Source organism: Neospora caninum, chromosome XII, assembly GCF_000208865.1.
Source record: "Neospora caninum Liverpool complete genome, chromosome XII".
NCBI lineage: Eukaryota > Apicomplexa > Conoidasida > Eucoccidiorida > Sarcocystidae > Neospora > Neospora caninum.
The window spans coordinates 555052-576118 of record NC_018398.1 but is presented as its reverse complement, the minus strand read 5'-3'; the positions used below and the strand labels follow the sequence as shown (position 1 = coordinate 576118).

The following is a 21067-nucleotide window of genomic DNA, read 5'->3' as shown; positions in this document are numbered from 1 at the left end:
CGACATGTGTGCGATATGACCTCTGGATACGCAAATACAAAAACAGTATATGCCCTGACTCTTCGCCGGAATCGGACAGGTCTGAGCGCTTTTCCAGAAACTCGCTTTCTCGCGCCTGAGTGTCCTCCGTCGCGAAGACCTGCCTCCGAGCTGACTGGGTGTGCGGCACAAACAGTCGACACAGGGAAGAGATTGCGAAATCTCTCAGAACTGGAACTGAGGCGGATATTAAACAGAATTTCTTGCCGTCGTTTTGGTCGATGTGTCTGGCCGCGCACCCTTTCGGAAATCCACCTCACCGAGCTGACTGGGTGCGGCAAAAAAACGAAAACGACAGCGAAGACAGGCGGCCAGCGCCGAACGGACCGGAAGCGGACAAGGCGAGTCAAACCGCCACCGGCAAAACGGAGCACACGACGGACCGGAGGCGAAGCGATGGAGATGTGGGTGTACACGAGCTTTTCATAAAGCCTTCGGGCTCCGACCCGCACAGACTCAAACCAAACAGCACACCGATCTTTCGTTGGATATTCCCTTTCAATGGTTTGACGCAGTCATACGCTCCACTCACGGGTAGCAAACCGTCTACGCGTTTTTCCCTCTCTGCTGAACCGCGAACTCGAAGGCCACAAAGAAAAGGCCGAGCAAGTTCTGGACGAAAGGAAATGGGAGGAGGACTCAGGGTGCATCACGTCTCCTCTCGCATTCCCGCAGAAAAGCGCACTTGACAACAGAACCGAAGACAAAGGTTGTCTACGCCCAGACCTCCTCCACGATGCGTTTACCTGCCGCGAGACCAGCACAGCGACACGAGGCAAATTCTCTGGTCGCAGAAAGGAAGGCCGGGATCACGTCTCATTTAAACCCGTGCGAGCGCCAGTTTCGGCTTTTTTGTTTGCGACATGGGCAACCACTGCAACGTGTCTCGAATCACATGACCCATCGTCCAAATAAATGCACGTGATGGGAAACTAGAAACGGATCACTATCTATCAACATATATATATATATATATATATATTCTATGTATACCTATATATATATATATATATATCGAGTAAGGCAAAGTGCGCCTATTTGAATGTACGGCAGAGTGTGTTTGTTTGGGTGGTTATGTTCAGTAGAACGACCACGGTCATCAGTGCACACGCAAGGCCTTTAGGAGTCGAACAGCTATACCTGCACATCTGCAGCTATGCACATTTCGGCAGGCATGCTTTTATCCACACGCACGCCTTCGCGACTTCTCAGAGGGAAGGGACACAGGCGAATCTCGGTTTTTTCCTCATTCCTGTCGTGGCAAGCGCGGGTGGGACGGTCTTCGGTTCCGTGCCTCTCGACGCCGACCGAAACCCCTGCGGGATTTCCCTCTCTCTTTTGTGCTTTTTTGCCCTTCTCGCGGCGGCGTCTCGCCTCGCTGGCCGTTTCGTTCGCTTCTTACTTTTCCGGAGGTTGTGCACAAAATCCCGAGCGCGTGCCTCGTCGCCCCCGAATTTTTCGGCAGCTACTCGCGCCAGAGTTTCCGTTACGCCCGCTGCCATGGCGGTCCGACTGCGTGAACATCACAGAGAGCGGCGAACGCAACGGGGAAACTCGTGGAGGGCAAAACTGCGCCAAGCAACCGAGAAGACACACTGCGTCAGAAACCTGAAAAGCCTCAAAAAAACACAACCGGACGTTACCACACGCGGCGGAGAAACACACGTTCGCTGCGAATCTTTCTCGACAAAAAGGAAGCGTCGAGCCCCGGCGCGACCAGCAACACCGCGAAACCTCACCCGCAGATGTAGACAGTTGCATTTTGCTGAATCAGCTGAAACACGAGATCTTTCTGCTCGGCGATCTGGTCCTGGACGTACGTCTTGGGTTTCTGCAGGACACCGACGAGCATCCACAGGGAGTTCCGCTGTGTCGCTTTTGTTGCGCAGGTTGATTGTGCATGGACACGCCACCAGACACCACGAAGCCTAGAACGCAGGCGCGCCCGGAGAGCCGTTGTAGCCGGCGGGCTGCCTGTGTGCTCGTGTGAACCACACCAGAGCAACTCGGCAAGACCTCTCAAGGGTCGCCGAGCTTCCCTGTGGAATCCTCTGGAGTTTCGACGCTCGATCCACACGCCAAGAAACGTAGAACTCGAGATACCGTGGCTGCACGTGGGTTCTTTGAACACGCACCCCAGGTTCGCGGGAGAAGGCGACAAAGAGGTGGGTGAGAATGTGCTTCTGTCCTTGCGACGAGGCCGTTCTCGCGCTCGCCTGGTCTCGGTACCGGAGCAGTTCGTCGCGATACAAGAAGTCTTTGTTCTCTCTTTGGCAACCGAAAAAAAGAACCACGGGCGCGCCCCAGCCGCCGATACACTCGAACTCCCGGAGGAACGCAATGAACGGAGCTATGCCTGCGGCGCGCAGAGAGGGAAGGGGAAACGGATCCAGGACAGCCCAAGTTTATGTCCTCACAGGAGGGGCGACCGCGCGTCGGCTGACGAGGCCCGAAACCCAGGAGCATGCAACGCACCGTTTGGCGAGAGGAACGAACAAAGACCAACACAACCAAGTAGAGCGAGCGATGAGAAGCGGGATGGGGAGGGTTTACCGTTTACGGCTCTAGGATGCCATGGCGCGAAGGCCGCGAAGCACCGGCTTTTTCCCGACAGGCTCTCCGGCAGAAAACGTCGGAGCCCTCTGGCGTGTGTGGCAACGGATTCGGGGTTGCTCTATGGACGGGATGCACGGGGGAAACCGAAACCTTCACTGCTGGGCCACAACAAACAACCCGTTTGCCTCACACGCTCACTTTCTGGCCACCTTTTTGTCCTTTCTTCTGTAGACGAAAAAGGCACAATTACCTGTTCCCGCTCCAACCATGATCACGGGGACTCTCACGTCTGCAGGGAGACGGAAACTTGAAGGTTTGATGAGCGCCTTCACCTCGTCGCCCGGCCGCAGCTGCTGCGTGATGAACGAGGAACAGGCTCCGAAGAACGGGCGGCCTTCCTGTTGAAACAGGGGGCCTCTCCGCTCGGACCGGACTGCCGAGGAGGCTCCAAAGATCTTGAAACCTAAAAGCAAGGGAGATCCGCAGAGGAAGGCAGAGGCGCGTGCGCTCGAGAGGAAGCGCGGACTGCACAGTGACGCGGGGACAGGCCGCGAGAACGGGCGATTGCTCAGCGAGACAGGCGCGTGGAAACGGCTGTTGGTTTCGTAGAGAAAAGCTATGGAGTGAGACGAGAGAGAGGGAGACACACACGCCGCAGAGGAGAGACGACGGAAGACACGCGCCTAAGACCGGCGACACCAAGTCCCACTCGCCCAACTAACGAGGGTGGAACGCCTCAGGAGAGAGAGGAGAGAGAGAAGGGAGAGCAGAGCGAGGTCAAATCGTTCTTCTTCCCGCCTCACCGTTTTCTTCTAGACGCGCCGTCGTGCGGCCGAGGCCCTCTCTCTGCTCGGCCACAAGGCCCACGCACAAGGAGAGAGATCGCATCCCGGCGTCGCTCGCCAGAGCCTTGGGCGAGGAGGCAGTGGTGTACGCCCTGGGTGCGTGTGCGGCGGCAAGAAGCGAGAGAAGCACACCGAGCTCCCGATCCTCGTCGGGCTCAGTTCTGTTCTCCGCAAAGACGGAAACGGAAGGCAACCGCGCGGACGGCGAGGAAGACGCCAGACGAGGAACCCACGGCCGCCTGAACGACGGGGCGAGAGTGGGGAGAAGATCGCGCAGAGAGAGAAGCGGCGCTTTTACGCACGCTTCGTACACGTGCTGAGCAGCCTGAACAGGAAAATCACACGCCGCCAGAGAACGCCCGGAAGACAGGCCTTGCAGCCTTGCAGCCGATCGAAAACGGGGAAAAAGCAACACGGAGGAAACAAACACGACGAAAACACCTGCAGACCGCCAGAGGAGAAAAGAGAACTGGACCCGAAGGCATGGAGGTCCAGAACACGAAGTGAGGAAAAGCGCGACGCCCGCTCGTGCACCCTCAAAGACGCACTGCAGGGAATCCAGGCGCGAGAAACGAGGATGAAAGGAAAGTGAACCGCCCAATCTGAACATGCGTCAGTAGAACAACACGTAACTGAGACTCCTGGCGTTGCCGATTTGAGCCTTGGACCCATCGAAACTTGGCACGCAGACAACGAGAGCGGGACGTACACTTTCCACGGATATGTAGATGTCTAAACACATTTACAGGGCGAGGCGCCACGGAGTGGATGTTCCTGCATTTATGTACGCGTCGATCTATTAACTTGGCGAGTGGAGACGTAAATCCGTTTTGTGGGGAGATGGAAGGGAGAGCGCTGGCTCCGGACGCTCACGGCATCGTCACAGAAGAGTCGCAGCCACTGGGTTCGCTCTTCAGGGTCGTCAATCCACAGCGACAGACAGGAAGCACCGAACTTTGGGTGGAGACCTGTCAAGTTGCAGAAACAGCCAAGTGCCTCCTGAGCAGAAAACAAAACGCGGCGGGGAGAGACGCGTGACGTCGCAAGAGCAGTAGTCTCAGTCGCCAGAGAACGCCGACAAGGCAGAGCACACGCAGAGGAGGGGAGGGAGGTGAGGGAAAACGGAGGAAAGCAGCGAGACGCTCAAAACGCGAGAAAGGGGCGACAGAGAGGCCGCCGCACGTGCGCAGCACACAGCCGCCTTCGGGCGAAAGAGGCGAGTGAGGCTGGGGCGCGCGAAAGACGGAGCAGAAGAGCCTGACAGCCTCGAGACGGTGAGCGCCGCCTCGAGGAAGGCACCGGAGACCGAAGGAGCAGAACACCTTGCAAAGTGCGCGCGAACGCAACCCTCGGGCCCAGGTATCAACACAGAAGACGCACGTTGCGCTGCGTTGCGCTGTTTCCCTTTTCTGACGCCCCGTTACCAACGCACCTCAACTGTGCAAGGCGTTGGAAAGGGGACACCATAGGTGAGAGACGAGGAAGCCAGCGCCGAGGCCAGAGCGTCTGGGCTCGGCAGCCAGTGGACGTAGTCGGAGAGCGCAACGCCTTGGTCTTTGAACCCGAGGAACGTGTGCCACCAAGCGATCTGTTCAGCAACCGGAATTTGCACACCAAAACGTGGGGGGGGGGGGGGGGGGGAGAGGCGGGCGACGGTGAAGCACTCTGCGGAAGTCCAGAGGCGGCGCGCGTCGGGTGAAGAAACCGCCGCGCCTCTCTTGCAAAAGACTTGGAAAAGCTACACTTGGAAGCTCTGTCTTGGCCTCCCGGAGGATAGCAAGCAAACGGGGGAGTCACGCGACGCAAGTCGCGCAGGGTTTCCTCCCGCGGCGTACGCGGCCGAGCAAACGCTCGAACGAGAGCGATTTCCTGTCTGGCGTTGCCTCTGGACGGAAAGAAAAGAGGTTCGCCGGGCGTTGGAGGTTCCGCGTGGAAGAGCCTCAACTGGGTGAGGGCCTCACCTCCTCGGGGGCGCTTTTGTGGAGGCAGTACATGTTGTCCGCTGCCCGATATTGGACAGAAGGGAGATCGGTGAGATCCAACTCGACCTCGACAGTGCTTTCTTCCGGGGCGGTTTGTCTCCACGTGTCCGCCTCGCGCTTCTGCGTGCGGCCCTCAGGGCTCGAGGCCGAGAGTGTCCCCGCACAAGACGAGGAAAAAGTGATTTGCTGGCGCAGTTGTCGAATGCGTTTGACCGGAAACGCGTGCATGTGGAAGAACGCCTTCGCACTCGTGCCGTTGGGAACCTGCGTAAGCGACGCAGGCGGCTTGCCGGCCTTCCGTGCCGCCTCGTCTTCCACGCGACGCTGTTCGGCCAAGAGCGCCTCGCGCGAAGGCCCCACGCGGAGCCGGAAGGCGGCGTCGGTCCCTGCGCGAGAGAAGAAGAGCGAAGCGTGACGCCGCAGAAGAGCGGTGAAGAGAGAGACACTCGAACCGGTCACGAAGGTTGAGCGAGGAAGATGGCAGAGCGAAACGGAGGAACGCGCAGCCCTGGAAAGAGACACAGACTCTGTGGGGGAAAAGGAGAGTCAGGGCGAGCTAAAATGCGAGAAACAGCAAGAGAAAAAAATGGCGGGGGACACACACGCAGGCACTGAAACCAAGGAGACGACCGATGATACCACGGGGGTTGGGGCGCGACGCGCTCTCCAGGGATGAAGCAGAAAAACCAGCAAGAAGTAAGAGCGATTCGTTTCCCAAGGAGAAGCTTGCGATTGCGTTCCGATCTTTGGAAAAGGGATCCACGCGCCTGCCTCGGTGGAGGCGGATGGCCGCCGACGGAGTCTCCTCGTTTTTGCTGTTTGGTGTCCCTGGCGGATTTGAGTCTCCACACCTGACTCACCCCTTCGCGCCCACGCCTCCACACGCTTCTGGAGCCTGTCGACTGCAGCTGAAAACACAGACAGCCGCCGCGCGCACGGGCGAGCGAACCGGATGGCGAGAAAGCCGCAAAGAGGGAGGGCGAAAAGGAGAGCAGAAAAGGGAAGGAACACTCGAAATGCAGTCAGTGGATGAGCTATTACGAGGGTGCGCTGAACACCACAGTCGTTAATGCACTTGACATGACGGCAACGGTAAGCATAGGAGAACAACGAGGCGAAGCGCACCGTTGGACGATGTAGGCTAGGCAGAGTCATGACGAACTCTAGGGGAGCGAACGGGAGAGAGAGAAAAAGCAAGTGGAAGGACTCGGGAAAGGAAGGGGGAGAGAGGCGTCGCCTTGAAACCCTCGGCCTTTCCGTCTTCCTCAGGAGACTCGGCGGTGTCCCCTCCTCTCCTCGCCGAGACCACGTGAACTCAGCAGCGAGGACACGCCTCACCTACTAGAGAACGAGAAAGACAGACCAGTAAAGAGAAGACGGACGAGAAAGGCAGAGGAGAAATGCGAAACAACAGACGTTGAACGGCGGAAGCTCCGGAGAAAGGAAGGCGACCTCCGTGTGCTCGGGATATCTCGCGATCTTCACGTACCTGCTGTAAGTTCAGGACTGCTCGTCGTTTGCGTTGAGAGTCCAGACGCATGGGCGTTTTCGTTCCCTTCCTGGTTTCCACCTGTGCGTGTAGCGGTGTCTCCTTGTAAAAGGCGGCGCGCAAAATCTTCTCGCGTTTGCCTGCCAGTTTCCTCGAACCCTCCCGAGGAAGGCGTTGCGCATGCGAAGTCGCCTTGTGCCGCCTCAGTTGCCTCGCCTTTGACCAAGCTGTTCGTCTTGACAATCTGCTTCAAGGCAGGCACAAAGTGTTCTTGTCTCCAGTCCGCGAAATCCACGTCGGAGTCTTTTGCGCCGTCGCCCAAGCCCAGAGGACACATCAGGCGAAGGAGCGACCTGGAAGGCGCATGCAGTTCCTGCTGGCGCTTCGCAATATAGTCCAGCATTTTGAAGGCACGGCGACCCGAGCGGTTGAACCGCTCGTACTCACTGCTACCCAGGCCGAAGACTGCGCACCAGCCCCGCATGGGACTGGAAGGCGCGGAGCCTTCTTTCAGACTCTTCGTGTACGCCTTCAGCTGAAAAGAGAGAGAGGCACAGCGAGACGGATCGGGGCGAAACGGGAGACAGGGTGAAGATAGAGAGGTAGACAGGGACCGACTGAGAGACTGACGGAGAGACAGAGGGAGAGACAGAGGGGGGGATATAGATAGAGGAAGATGCAGATACAGAGGGACGGAGATACAGACGGACGGAGATAGACACAGTATTGAGACGAAAAGGTTTGTAGAGAGAAACGGGGTTGGAGAGAGAGAAAAACGACGGAAAAGGTTAGAGAGCTACAGAGGCGGAGAGAAGCGCAAGACCGGCAGAAGCACGAAGAACACCGGTTCATGTCGCCACGAAGCACAGGCTGAAAGCGCCAGCGGGCACGCGGGCGGAGACCGAAGCGGAACGGCAAAGCATTCACGCGATAACACGAGTGCGAGGTCTGCACGGAAAGGAGAATAAGACGATGGAGAGGCGAGCGCAGCGCGGAGAACCCACAGTGAACACTGGGAGAGGAGAAGCACGGCGGAGACGCAGGAAGAGAGATAAGAAAACTGTTTGTGGGTCGGGCACAAGCAGCGAGCATCGAACCGGATACGAGAGCATGCAGGCAGCGAAGGGTAGCACTTGGTGGAAAAGAAAAAGAACGGCAGCCTTCACTGAGTTGAGACGAAAGGCGCGAGAAGACAGGTAGAGACGAAGTTTACCCATTCGAAGAACGTCCGCGCATTGTCTGTAGGCTCGCCCTCTCCGTACGTGGCCACGACGAGCACTTTGTACTTTTGTGCCAGGAAGGCGTGGGGATCGAAATCCTGAATCAAGAAGCCGAGGGACGAGCAAAGATCCATCGCGAAAAGAGATCGGGTCTCGCAGCAGGGAGAAACGGCGTGCGTGCTCGAGAACAGCTATGCTTTGCGTCCGGCATACACAGTCAGCAACTCGGGGAAAACAGTTCCAATACGCAAGCTCAAAAATGGCACAAATGTCCTCGTTTGTGCATGTCAATGCACAGACAACAGATATATATATATATATCAGACCATATATATCTATATGTATGTCAGACAGACATGGATGAGTGTCGTGTCTTTTGGAAGCGCGTTTGCTATTCGATGGCCTTTTTCCCGAGTGTCTTCTCTAGGGCCGAATGGAGTTGTCGCGCGTTTTTTGCTTACTTCGAGGTCGACAACCTCGACGTTTCGGAGCTCGTGGATTTCCTCGGCGACGGCGCTGGCGAGTTCCTCGCTAAATGCCTCCGCGGTGCCCGACTGACTGCCAAAGTAGACGAAGAGCGTCTCCTTGCACGCCGTCTCCGTTTCTTCGTCGTCTTCCGCCTCCGCTGCGCCTGCCGAGGCGCCGGTTCCCAGGGCGCTCGACAGGCAGGCTCGTTCTCGCCAGCGACTTCGGGATTTTCGCGGCCGGAAGAGAAGGTACAGCGCAGCGGCGGTGCCGACCGCAATGCTCGAGAGAAGCAACAGACGGAACGGAGTTCTGTTGAGGAGAGGTTCGGCGGAGTTCATTCTGACGACGCGGAGGGAGGGGCAAGAAACGCGCAGGAAACACGTGTGAGACACGCCGCGAATCGGAGGCGCTCCGTTTGTGGGGAAGGACGAAAACGGTGTTTCTGGAGAGGCGACGCAAAAATCGTCGCTTGGAGAGGATGCGACGAGGTCGGACGCGACGCGAGAAGAAAAAGACAAGCCAAGGTAGGGTCAGATGGCCAGGAACAACACGAATAGCCACGGAATTGGTGAGGCCGCTCCCGGAGGGAGATGGCCTGGTGAAAAAAGGGAGCTAGCGCATGCAGACGCGTGCCGCCGACAGCACACTCTCGAGGGTAGCCCCATTTTGTCTTTGGCGGAAGAAACATTTCGCTTTGAAAGAGAGGCGAAACTTCTCTTTCGCAGAGCTACAGGTAAGCGTGGAGGATTTTGTCGTTTGCCGCAAGGCCGTTACGTGTGCACCGGATTCGTTCCCGAAGCGGTTGACTCAGCGCCTGCATAAACCAGTGTGAGTGAACGGCGCTGGAGCACAAAACATATCAAACCCGCTGTGTACACCCGTGCTGTGGAATATCCGTCAGTCTATCGGAATGGTGGGTTTTTTGGCGCAACGATGTTGGCGACCCATTCGCGTGTCTTTGCGGACTCTCTCCCGTCACGGGACACACACGAGTAGCCAGACCCCAAAACGCTTCGCGTACTCAAAAAGGCCGCGAACCCCAGAAACGAATCCTGGATTCAGAAGGGATGACTATCACGTGCGAGCAACTTTACAGTTGTGGAGGGTGTAGCATTCAACACCTCACGCGAGAAAACTACGCCCACAGCGCGTTGTGTAGAGAATCCGCAGAAACTGGTGGTGTGTATGGCCGACTGGTGGCCTGTTTTTGGAATCCATCTCATTCCGCCGTCTTTAGCAGCCCAGCAGGGTAGCGGCTACAGCAATCACAACGGAGACACGGCGCGAATTCGCGACGACGAAGCAACCTCATGCTCAGTTCCTTTGTGGCAGGTCGCCAGCAAGACGGACGCCCGTGAAAACTGTCCATCCGGCGAAACCCATGCGCCGAAAGAGCGAACGTCGTCGCACTGTGTTCTCCAGGAGTGTCCGTGGGCAAGCAAGCGTAGAACACGTTTTCGGCACACGAGAGGCGCACACGCGAATCTAGCCTAAACCGGGCTGCATGGCCTTGGCATCGCAGACGATCTCCCCGCGCACGCAAAGAACCAAAGCTATTTTCGCCGTACGTGGAAATGACAGAGCCCGGACCCAACACGTCAAAAAGCGAAACGGTGCTCCACACTGCGTCAAGAAATGCTCTGTAAGAACGCATCGCGCACTTCCGAGAGCGACAGAGTGGCGTCACACATCCGATTCGCAGGTTTGTATCCCTCAGCTGTCCTGGCGTTCTTGTTCTGTGCGAAGGCCGAGGCGTCTACGCGAGCGTGGTACTCGCGTGTTTTTTGTCGCAGGGTTCCGCCTCTAGAGGCATCGGAAAACGTCTTCCGCGGCAGGACTGAAGGAAGTGCCGACGTGGAGACTGTCGTGGCCTGTGTCCCAGTGTGTGTGTGTGCATACACCGGGCAAACCCATTTTTGTCAAGCAGCAAATGAGTCGCCCGTGACAAGACTCTGACCAGGATTTTTTGCTCGGCCCAAGTCGGTGTTATCGGCAGGGAACGGTAGCAAGATCCTAAGTTTCTTTTTCCGGCCGCTCCTACGGCTGTTTGACTGTGTGCAGTCCAGGTCACCGGAGGCGCAACCGGACCCGACCGAAGAGGAGCTGTGCTTCTCCGGAGTGACTCGGCCTTTCGCGTTTCTCTCGAGCGCCTCCGCCTGCTACGTTGAAACACCGCACTCTCGGATGCCTGCGTCAAACGTCCCGTGACCGGTAGGAGTGAAGGTGGGATTTCATATGCTATCGGCCGCTGTCTTTTGCCGGCGGCTCTCTGGGGTTCAGTTTAGGTTGCTCCGTGAGCGAGAATCTCTTGTTTGACAAAAGCGCATCGTGCCTGAGAACGGGCCAGACGCCGGAACGCCGTGCAGCTGTACATCAGCCGCATGCAACGTGACAAGTGAGCCTCCCACGCGGGTCAGAGCCTTCGTGTAGTTTGTCCCTGACCGTGAAAACCGGTACCTACGGGTCTATCAGCACGCCGTCGACCCGTCCCCTCAGCTCCCAGGTGTCCATACAGCCGATATCTCCCCGCAGAGAGGTATCACCCAGACTCTTGGTCGCTTTCCTCGTCTCCGCCCTGCTCGCGTTTGACCTCGACTCGTGAGAGAATCTTCCCCCGGCAAATGGGGCACTGGGCCAAGCCTTGGCTGCACGGCTGACAAAAGTAGAAGTGGAGGCACGGCGCGAGAGCGACGCTGCGCGTGCGCGACACACAGATGATGCATTTCAGAAGGCCCTCCAGCTCGCCCTCTCTCTCTTTCTGCTTCTCGAGAGCCACGCGAAGTCGCTGACACTCGGACGACAACGCCACGTCGCGCTGAACCTGCAAACAAAAGAGGCGTGCACGCGCATGGGGCGCGTGCGGTGGAGTCCGGGGAAAAGCGGCAAGCGCCGGCGTCCCGACTCGTCCCTGTCGGCGCGTCGGCCACGTGCCAACGCTGTCTTTGGCGTCGACGGACCCTGCCTGTTTCTGTGAGTTCCCCTCCGCGGAAACATCCCCGTGTCTCGGTCGTCCTCGCCTCCCTTCTCTTCTCACCTGCGTCTTGAGAGTTGCGACCTCCTTGCTGAGATCCACAACTCGCTGGAGCAGCTCGGACTTGGGAAGAAGCGCAAGCCAGCAACGCCGGTCGATCTGCTGAATCCGAGGGTGCACTACGTGCTTCAAAAACGGACTCGCCAAGTGCGAGGAGACAACCGACAGAAGAGACAGGAGAGGCGCGAGCGCTTTGCTTCGGGTCCCCATCAGAAACGGCCAATCCCCCTGTCCCCCTCGAGCCCCCGTGGGCCGCGACACAGCGAGTGCACTTGGATCGACACACATGTCGGTCTTCGCGAACCAGCGAGATGCATCGGCGTGACAAGCATGCCCGACCACGTCGCCCCCGTCGCGCGTCTTCCCTGGTCCCCCGCCACTCTCTCCCGCCTTCACATCTGCTTGCGACAGTGGCGCTATCTGTCCCCCGCCTTCACCCTCGGCGTCGTGCTCAGAACCGCGTGTCTCGGCGGCGTCTCGCCCAGCACTCGGGGCCCAGCGGCGCTGCGGCGCCTCCGGCGGCTCGCCTCGGGTTCCCGTCAACAGCGAAAGGTCGGCGACTTCGCGCCCCTGTCCTAGCCGCTGCCGCGCAAACGCGGCCTGCCGCACTGCGAACTCCTCAGCGAAGTCTCTGAGGAAAAGGACAGCGAGGAAGAGACACACGGACAAGAGCCAGAAGAAGCTCGAGCCTGCAGTCGGACACGCCTTCGAGACACTTGCGCCACCGAGCCACACGCCCGCCCCGCTGGACCGCCACACTTTCCAACAGACGGCGTTAAGCACCGCTGAGGCATGGAGTCCCACGGCGCTGTCAACACGCACGTACGGATCAAGACACAGGCCAGGTTCGGCAACCGGGTCAAAGCAGTGTAAACGAAGCCATCTCTACGTGCAAAACCAATTTCCGCGTGCATCGGCACACACTCGCACACGCATATCTAACGAGGTGCGCGTGTGTGGGTTCATCAGGGTGTACGTACACTTCACCTGAACTGTGCCCACATACGTTTGCCCAGCCGTGAGAGGCCACGTTCGTCCGGCGCGCCAGAGGGAGCGCAGGAAAGAAAAACACACAAGAGTGAGATGCTGGGAAGTGCGAACACGCCTAGAAGAACGGCCCAAGACCGCAGCGGAAAACGCGTGAGGATTCGGCATTTCGGGACTGCCTACTCTGCAGGAAGGAGTTTGAGATCGACGGGGTTGCGCTGGGTCACAGCCGGAGGCCCCGAGGCCGTCATCTGATTCAGCCTCGCCGTCGTCGCCAAAGGCAGCATGTAAAACGTCGCAAATGGAGGCACGTCGCCTGAGGAAAGCGTTTCAAAAAAAGCCGCATATCTCTCGTGCACAAATATATGCATTTCTAAGAACGAGAAGTATATATATGTATGCTGAGATATACATTTGCATATATTTGTACACATTTATACGTTTGTACTCTTTTATGTTCATGCTTGCAGTGAGAGCTGTCTATGCGTCCGCGTTTCTCTCTCTTGCTCCATACGCGTTCAGTGGAGGATTCGCTTGCCATCTACGTGAGTTTCAAAACGGTCTCGATATCTTCTGGTCCCCTGGATCTCGTCCTTCTCTCTCTCTGTCTCTGTCCCTCTCTCTTCGCATAACGTCAGAGACCCTCTCGTGTCTATCTGTCCCGGTTCTGCATCTCTCTCACTTTTTCCCCTTGCGCCTCTCTCTCAGCTCCTCTCTCCGGTGTATCTTGCGAACTTACGGAAAGACGCGAAAGCTGTGCCTTCGTCGCGCTTTGGCTCTTTCTCCCCTGCGCCCAAGGCGCCTCCGGCAAACCCTTCGCGTGCTCGCCGCCTCGCCGTGTTTCCTGCGTCGCCGTTCAAACCGGAACTCGATTCTCCTCGTCTTCGCCTCCGTTCGGTCTTCACGAGAGGTCGCAGGGACCGCTGGCCGTCGACTTCCTCAGAAGAAGGAGATTTCTTTGCCTTCTCCCGCTGGATATAACGTTCGTACGCGAAGCGCCACGCAATCCAGGCATCGAGGGGAACGATGACGGCTCGGCGAATATCCGAGCTGTTGATTTGGAGAAGCTGATTCGCCCACGCACCGCAAAAGGGAGAAAGCGAAGAAAAGCGTGACAGAGACGTGTGGCGCCGTTGACGCTCGTTGCTTGATTTCAGCCACCCTCAGAACGCAAGCAGTCGCATTTCAGTCGCTGTCCTGAATCCATGTGTGGGAGATGCATTTTTCCAGATCTATTGCCTGTCTGAAAAGCGAAGAAAAACCGGCGACTGGCATCCGGGTCGGACGCGCCAGGTGGGAACAGGAAGCCGCGCGGTGGCTCTGGACGTCCCCGGAAGAGAACGGGCGAGCGGAGGACTCGTCAGAAGCTTACGGTGTCGTCGTCATGATACACGCATCGAACGACGTAGAGAGGCTCCTCGGAATTCACGGAGACCACCATGCCTGATGGGTGAAGGGGAAAAAAGGCATCACGGGGAAAGCGAAAGCGAACGCGTGAATGCACGCGGAAGGACAGCGAGAGACACTCGAAAGTCGACTGTCCACGCGGCGTGAGAAGCGCGCCACGACCCATAGTGCGAAGAAAAAGGGTGCAAGGCGCCACAGGTCGCGAGGAAGATCAAGCGGCATTTGAAGACGTGGGACTCGTGGGAAAACGTTTCGGTTCGAATTGCCTACCGACGAAATCGGACGGATCACTCCCTCGGTGTTCTTCTTCATCTCGGAACTCGCACAGCTCGCCAGGGAGAAGAACGTTGCCGACGACTTCCAAAGGCATCTCGCCGACGCGCACCCCGCCTTCTTCGCTCTTCAAAATGCCGCCGCACTCAAGAGCGCCGCGACTTCGCGCTTCACGCTCGCTGTCGTGTCCCCCCATTGCTCTCCTCCCTTCTTCCGTTTCGTCCGCTCCCGGCTGCGTCTGAGTCTTCCGTCCGGTCCGAGGAGCGGTCGACGCTGGAGGTTCCCGGCCGGTCGCTCTCGCACGCGGGTCGGCGGAGCCCTCGAGAGACGCGGACTCCTCTCTCGCGTCGCGCGACTCTCGCGTTTCGACCCCATCTGTTTCTTTTGGCGGCGCCAGCAAATACGTGTGCAAACGCTGTTCGAACAGGTACGGATAGAAGGTTGCGGCAGTTCGAATCTCGTCACGCGAGAGAGGAAACGGACCGCAGCAAATGTCGCGTGGCCGTTCAGGCGTCGCTCCTTCGTTGTTTCTTCTTTGCTCGTTCGGCGCTCTTGGAGCAGCACAGGAGGCAACGTCGCCCCTTTCTCGCCGAACAGCCGTCTCGTCCGACGCTCCCGCTGCATCCAGCTGCTCGCCATTCTCCTCCTGACTCTTCTCTGGTTTCTCCTCGGCGCCGCAACTCGGCGCGTCACTCCGTCGACTTCCGCGGGTTCCGCGCGACGACGGAGGGACTGCCGGCGAAGCTTCCTTTCTCATTCTTCGCTTCGCGGCCCGAATCCGCCCCACGCGGACACTCCCGCCCTCGCCTGCAGGCCTGCCTGCGTCTTGCCACGGATGCGGAGTGCCAGCGTCGCCACTCCCCGCCCCGCTTGGTCGGATAGACTCGCCTCCCTCGTCTTCCACTCCGGTCCTGCCTTCCGCCTCACCGTTCGCTCTCGCGCCTCTCCTCCTACGGCGCCCTGCGCCTCCCGACGGCTCGCCCGCTTGCGCTTTTTTGTCCTTCGCCTCTCCCTCGATCTGAAGGCCCGGTCCCGTCTCTTCCCCAGTTGAACGGCGTCTCCCCGGGGCTCCTCGCTCACTCTCGCTCCGCGCTCGGCGAGCAGGCCTTCGCGGAGTCTGCACCAGCTCGGTCTCTCTCGAGCCGCTGCGAAGCCTCGCCAGGGACGCGCCTCCGCGCCCGCGCGCACCACGGCGCCCCGCAGTCGCCTCTGTCTCCCGCTCGCCCTTTCCGCTCGCCGACAACAGCTGAAGGCGAGGAGACACTCTCCGACCGGCCGCGAAAGGAGACTGAGTCTCCGGCCCCGCCGAGCGAGGGAAGGACGACGGGGGACGGAGCCTCGAAGTGGATTCGCTTGCCTCAAACGAGGAGGAGGATCCGCGTCGCGACGATTTCCGGGACCGTCGGGATGCAGCGGTCCGTGGTCCTGCGTCTCGAGGTTCGTCGCGTTTTTCTTCTTTCAGAAATCTGCCGTCACTGTTTCGACAGCGCTTCCTCATCTTCGCCTCTTCTCCTTCCAGCGCTTCAGAACCCCCAGTCTCCGGCCCAGCCCCTACAACTCCATTCCTCAGGGGGGTCGCACCTCGTCCGCACGGCCCCAGTCTTCGTGTCTCCGCTATCTGCCTCCTGTCGTTCTCCCGGCCACTCACGTCTCCTGTCTCCTCCCGCTCTTCCGCTTCTCGCGGATCCTGCCGAAATCGAGAAGATGACTTTCCCGTGGCCGCCCTTCCGCGTCGCCTCCCTCGGGGCCTGCGAGCCTCACGCGATCTCTTGCCACGCACGGCAGTCCCTGTCTCGGCCTCGCTGAAGTCGCCGCCCTCGTCTGTCTCCTCTCCGTCGCTCCCCGCTCCTCCCGCCCTGTCTCCTCGTGTCCGTTGTCGCTGCCCGCGCCGAGGAGACACCACAGGTGAGGCGCCCGAACCCCCAAAGGCTGCAGTCTGCGGAGCATGCGTGGCATCTTGAGGAGCGACGAAAAGACTGTCGCCCGCCGAAGCGAGTCCAAGGCCTTCACTCGGTGACGCCGAGACACTCCGGGCGCGAGCGCTGCGCGCCTCGCGCTCCACGCGGTCCAGGCGCGCCTGTCGCGGGTCTGGAGTCGCAACAGAGACGAGGCGAGGCCCCGAGGGCGGCTCGCCGCTGCTGGCAGAGAGACGAGACGAGGAAGGCAATGGAGAAGGAGTGACCACGGAACCCCACCCTCCGCCATATCTGAAGGGGTGGTGGGGCTGAAGAAAACGCAAGGAGATAAAGTCCTGTTCGTTGTTGTCGTACACCAGCTTGCATACGAGGGTGTCTGGGCAGCCGTGCACGACGCGCGCAGGCCAGTACCTGCGCGGAACGGCCAACGAAAAAAACGATAACACGCACAGCTCAGAACGCCACGCCCGCCGTCACTTTCCAAGTCTCTCAGGTGATGGTTGTTGCGTCTTTTCTCACGACGCATTGCCACTCTCTCATTCCTCTCTGATCCTACCAGTCTCTCTCTGTACCCATGGATATATCTATGAAACCACCTACGGATAAATATCCAGATTCCGCCCTCCCTGTTGTCGCCTGCTTGCATTTCTGCTGTCTCGCGTTCCTTGATCGGCCCCCCTCCATATCTGTTTTTCCGATTCCGGTTTTGCTCTCTGCAAAACCCATCTTCTTGGTCGTCTCCTGTCAGCTGTCGGTCCCCCCTCTTTCGTCGGTTTCTCCTGCGCCTTGACGTCTTGTAAGTTTCCTCTCTTGCATTTTCTCCGGACCTGCTTTCCTTGCCCCTCCCAACTTGAGATCCTCTTGTCGTTTCCACAGCTTCTGCCGCACGCAATCGCTCTCCTTCTGGTTCTTTCCCTTTTTTCACCTTCTGCTCTTCCTCGCCTGTTCCTCTTTTCCTTCCCTGCAGTCCCCTTCTCTTGTCTGTCTCCCTTTCTTCTTCCTCCTTCTTCTTCCCTCCTCAACCGCAACCCCTGTCTCCTTTCCCTGGTTTCCCTTTTCTTCCTCTTCTCGTGGTCCTCACCTGCCGCTGAAGTCGGTTCGCTGCGTCTCTCGCGTCGGCTTCCACCAGACGCGGACCCTCGAGCCCACGAGCATGGGCAGAAACGTGCGGATCCGAAGGTATCGCAGCAGCGTGTAGTTCACAGTCGTCGCAGGCAAACTGAGGACGCAGGCGAAAGGAAATTGGGAGGACAACTCACACAGTCACGCTGCGGCACGCACACCGAGACTGAAGAAACCCGACCCTTTGTGACCGTGTCGACGAATTCGGGGCGTTTCCGCCTTCCGTTCTACACTGCCACTCTTCGTGGAAAGTGACAATCACCTTCGCGGCATCCCGCTGTAAACACTCCGTCTGTGTGTTTGTGTGTCTGCCTGTCTCTACCATATCCACCTGCGCCCTGTCCCCCCACCCCTGAGTCTTTTTCCCGTCTTCATCTCCCCCTCAGGAGTCCTCTCACTTTTCTCTCTCTGCCGCGCGGGGTACGTGGCGTCGTCGCTCCCTCGCCAACGGCGGTCAGATCCCATCTCGCTCTCTTGGCAGCTGCGACGCTTCCGTCCACCTCTTTTGCTTCCCTCTCACTTTTCGTTCGCGTCTTCTTCCCCATCTTTTCTCCGAGTGTCTGCCTATCTGCTGTGCCTCGTTGCGCGTCCGCGACTCCGTCAGCGTCTTGTTTTTTGCTCACCTTTTCGCGAGAACCTCTGCAGCTGTCCGGCGTGCGCCCGCAACCCCAGACGCCCCTGGGCGGTGTCCATACAGGTGAGCCAGAGGCGTCGTCGTCGCGGCGACGCTGCTGCACGGAGGCGCGGGCACAGAAGCTTGCATGAAGACTTGCGGGGGAATGGCAAGGCACTCCGAAAGATCGATCCCTAGAAACAAAAAGAAAAGGACATCGGAGAGAGCGGGCGAATCGAGACAGGACCATGCAGCCCAACAGTCACGCGAACAAAACACAAAACCAGAGACGAACGCGAAGGCGGGGACAGAAAGAAGGCCAGGCGGAAGGGAATCGGGGAAAGTGAGGGCTCGCCTCTCCACACGTTCTCCGCGCGCACCTTCGATCCACTGGAGACAGTTGAAGACGCCCAGGCCTTCAATCGCCTTCGCGAAGGTTTCCTTGGCCTCGCGCGACCAGCCCACTTGATTAACTTTGAGTGACTCGATGCCGTTGCGGCGAAGGATCCGCTCCAGCACGGGAACCGCCGTCAAGTCTCCCCCCAACCTGCATGCGCAGAGAGACAAACGGCTGAGGAGAGACTGCGGTGTTCAACGGCGAGCAGCGAGAAAGGGTGCGACGAGAGTGAGAGTGAATGACGAAGAACCACAAAGAAGAAGAGCCACGAGGAGATCGACACCCGGAAGCCGGCGAAGCCGACAGGGATCGGAGACGAAAGACGAGACAAGAGCTTCCTGGTTTCGGAGCCGCGGTGCATTTGCTGACTCGTTTTCGCGACTCCTTCATCCTTTCGTCCTTCGTCTTCAACAGCAGCGACGGCTCAGGCACATCCCGAGAACTCCCTCTCACTCGCTCTGAGCTTTGCTGAGTAAGATGCGCGGTTGTCGCTCATCTTACATGTTCTCAGACACATCGAGGTAGCGCACATTCCCAGGAAGCCTTTCGAGCATCGCCGTCAGCACCGGGGCGGGGACACGACACCTCAGGGAGACAGACTCCAGTGTGGAGGCGCTCGCGTCGAAAACGTCGCTGAAGAAGACACACACGGGCAGTGAGAAAGGCTAGCAAAAATCTGTCCATTTTCCCGCTCCTTGTCCCTCCACTCTTGCGTCTCTGCTCCACCGTCCCCTGTCCGGTCGCGCCGCTCCTTCTGCGTCTAAAATAGAGAGGGATCTGTATCACCACCAGTGAGCTGCGTCGTCGTTCGCTGTGTCGCTCAGGACCGAAAGAGACAGGCGCACGGGGAACATGCGAACACGCAGCCTTCACACCACGAGTTCAACAACCCATGCTCCTGAATCGTTCTTGCCGTACTTTCAAACCAACCATCTTACCCGAGAAGCGCGATCATCTCCGGCGTCCAGTCGAGGCCCCAGAGATACAGGTCGAGTCTCTGCAGTCGCGGAAAGGCCCTGAGTTCCTCGAGAACAGCCACCACAACTTCCGCGGTGGCGTCGTCGAGGTAGACACTCGCGAGGGAACCCTCGCAGTGTCTCTCCTGAGGGACTTCCGCTGCGTGGGTCAGACGCGCAGGCTCCGAAGAGGGAGGAAGAGAAGACGGGAATTCGCGATTCGAAGAGGCGCCGGGGCGTTCACCTGAAGAGCTGGGGGTTCGCTCTTCAGTTTCTATCTCGCGTCCCGTCTCCTGGAAGCCTACTTTGCCGCGCGAGACATTCCCCGTCTCTGCGGCGAGCCGGGGCGAATACCGCGAAGGCGAAGCGGCTGCAGCCGCCGGTGACGCGACCGGAGATGCAGGTGAAGCGCCTTCGCTCGCTTCTTCTTTATGCTCTCGGTTGGCACCGCTATCGTCGAGGCCGGGCGATTGGCGCGCCCGGCTGGATGTACCAGGCTCTCGATCAGAGCGAGAGAGACTGCTGGATTGAGAAGAGCTCGCATGCAAGCTGCGACGCCCGGAGACCGGTTGTCTCTTGTGCGCGGTCGCTGCGTAGAGAAACGCCGTCAACCCTGCAACTTGGCGCGTTTCCCTCAGACCTGAAAGCGTCAATCGGTGGCCGTCAGATCGGTACATTCTGCGCACAACGACACAGGGAAATGCATCTTCAAACATGCAGGAGGTCGAGAAGACGCCCCGGCCTCTCACTCCCCGTTCCGCCGCGCGCGCGCTCTGGCGCTGCGTCTCTCCAAAGACGGGAGAAGAGATTTCAGTTTGTGCCTTTTCTTGCTTCCTTTTGGAGTTCGTCGTCTTCTTTCAGGTTTCCTCTAAACCCCCGCGGAGAGGCTTTACGTTCCTCGTCTTTCCCTTCATTCGCTCTCGAGCCTCTCTCGCGATGCTTCTTCGGACTTGCCTGTGGAAATGGGGATTCTGGAATCCCTGCGGCAGACGCGAACTGGCCGCCGAGAGTTGAGTCTCTTCGCGGAGGTTCAAGCACAGAACGCCGGACGCGGCTAGCCTCGGTGCCGATGGTGCGTCTCCCCTCTGGATCTTCCTGGCCCCAAGTTCTCGCTCGAGGGCAGTGCACTCTTCGACCTCAGGCGTCGCTTCTGCGCACGCTGACTCTCCAAACAGGCGTTTTTTCGGTTCCGAGTGCCGCGGCGAAGCGATCTGACGCGACGGCGAGCCGGAAGAAAGTCGGGGAGCAGAAACTGCGCCCCGGGACCCCTCCGAAGCCGACGGCCGCCGGGCTGTCGCTACAGCCGAGGGCGTTGTGGCCGCCGTGCTGGAAGCCGTTGTCGACTCACGCGGCTTCTCCATTTCCTTTTTTAAGCCGCCCGGACGCGTCGACGACGCACACGTCCGTGAAGGCATTGCGAAGGCGAAGGGGGACAATGAAGAGAGGCAACGGCCAAGACTGCCACAAGTCAACAAACGAACGAGCGACAAACGGGAAGACTGGACGATACAGCACACACGCGCAGATGGGTGCAAATGATGAGTCTCCACATGCAACAACAAAACGGACACATATAAATAAATAAATAAATATATATATATATATATATATATGTATAGATGTATACGGCTTCAAATAGATTACTGGTCAAATGCAGGGGCTGGGTGTCTGCTATTACGGAGAGCAGTGTCACCACGGGGTGCTCGGAGATGCCCATCCGTGCATAAAATCAAGTTTCCTGCATATTCCTATACACATACACATGT

At 58.7% G+C, this 21067-nt stretch overlaps 2 protein-coding genes across 2 annotated transcripts; both read right to left on the bottom strand.

The window, feature by feature from the left end:
* Window positions 1–753: 753 nt before the first annotated feature.
* NCLIV_060990 (hypothetical protein) lies at window positions 754–8937 on the bottom strand (the record flags this gene model as incomplete). The annotated part of the gene is made up of 13 exons (XM_003885652.1): window positions 754–785; window positions 1442–1551; window positions 1779–1870; window positions 2175–2395; window positions 2846–3058; window positions 3399–3765; window positions 4314–4439; window positions 4873–5028; window positions 5402–5808; window positions 6283–6330; window positions 6912–7446; window positions 8125–8229; window positions 8593–8937. 13 exons carry the CDS (start codon window positions 8935–8937, stop codon window positions 754–756), a joined length of 2757 nt encoding a protein of 918 aa, XP_003885701.1.
* Window positions 8938–11138: 2201 nt separating this feature from the next.
* NCLIV_060980 (conserved hypothetical protein) lies at window positions 11139–19978 on the bottom strand (the record flags this gene model as incomplete). Its single annotated transcript, XM_003885651.1, has 11 exons — window positions 11139–11420; window positions 11634–12261; window positions 12801–12933; window positions 13357–13684; window positions 13990–14060; window positions 14295–16624; window positions 17295–17432; window positions 17959–18142; window positions 18329–18495; window positions 18847–18978; window positions 19284–19978. The coding sequence occupies 11 exons, from the start codon at window positions 19976–19978 to the stop codon at window positions 11139–11141; spliced, it is 5088 nt and encodes a 1695-aa protein (XP_003885700.1).
* Between the last annotated feature and the right edge of the window lie 1089 nt (window positions 19979–21067).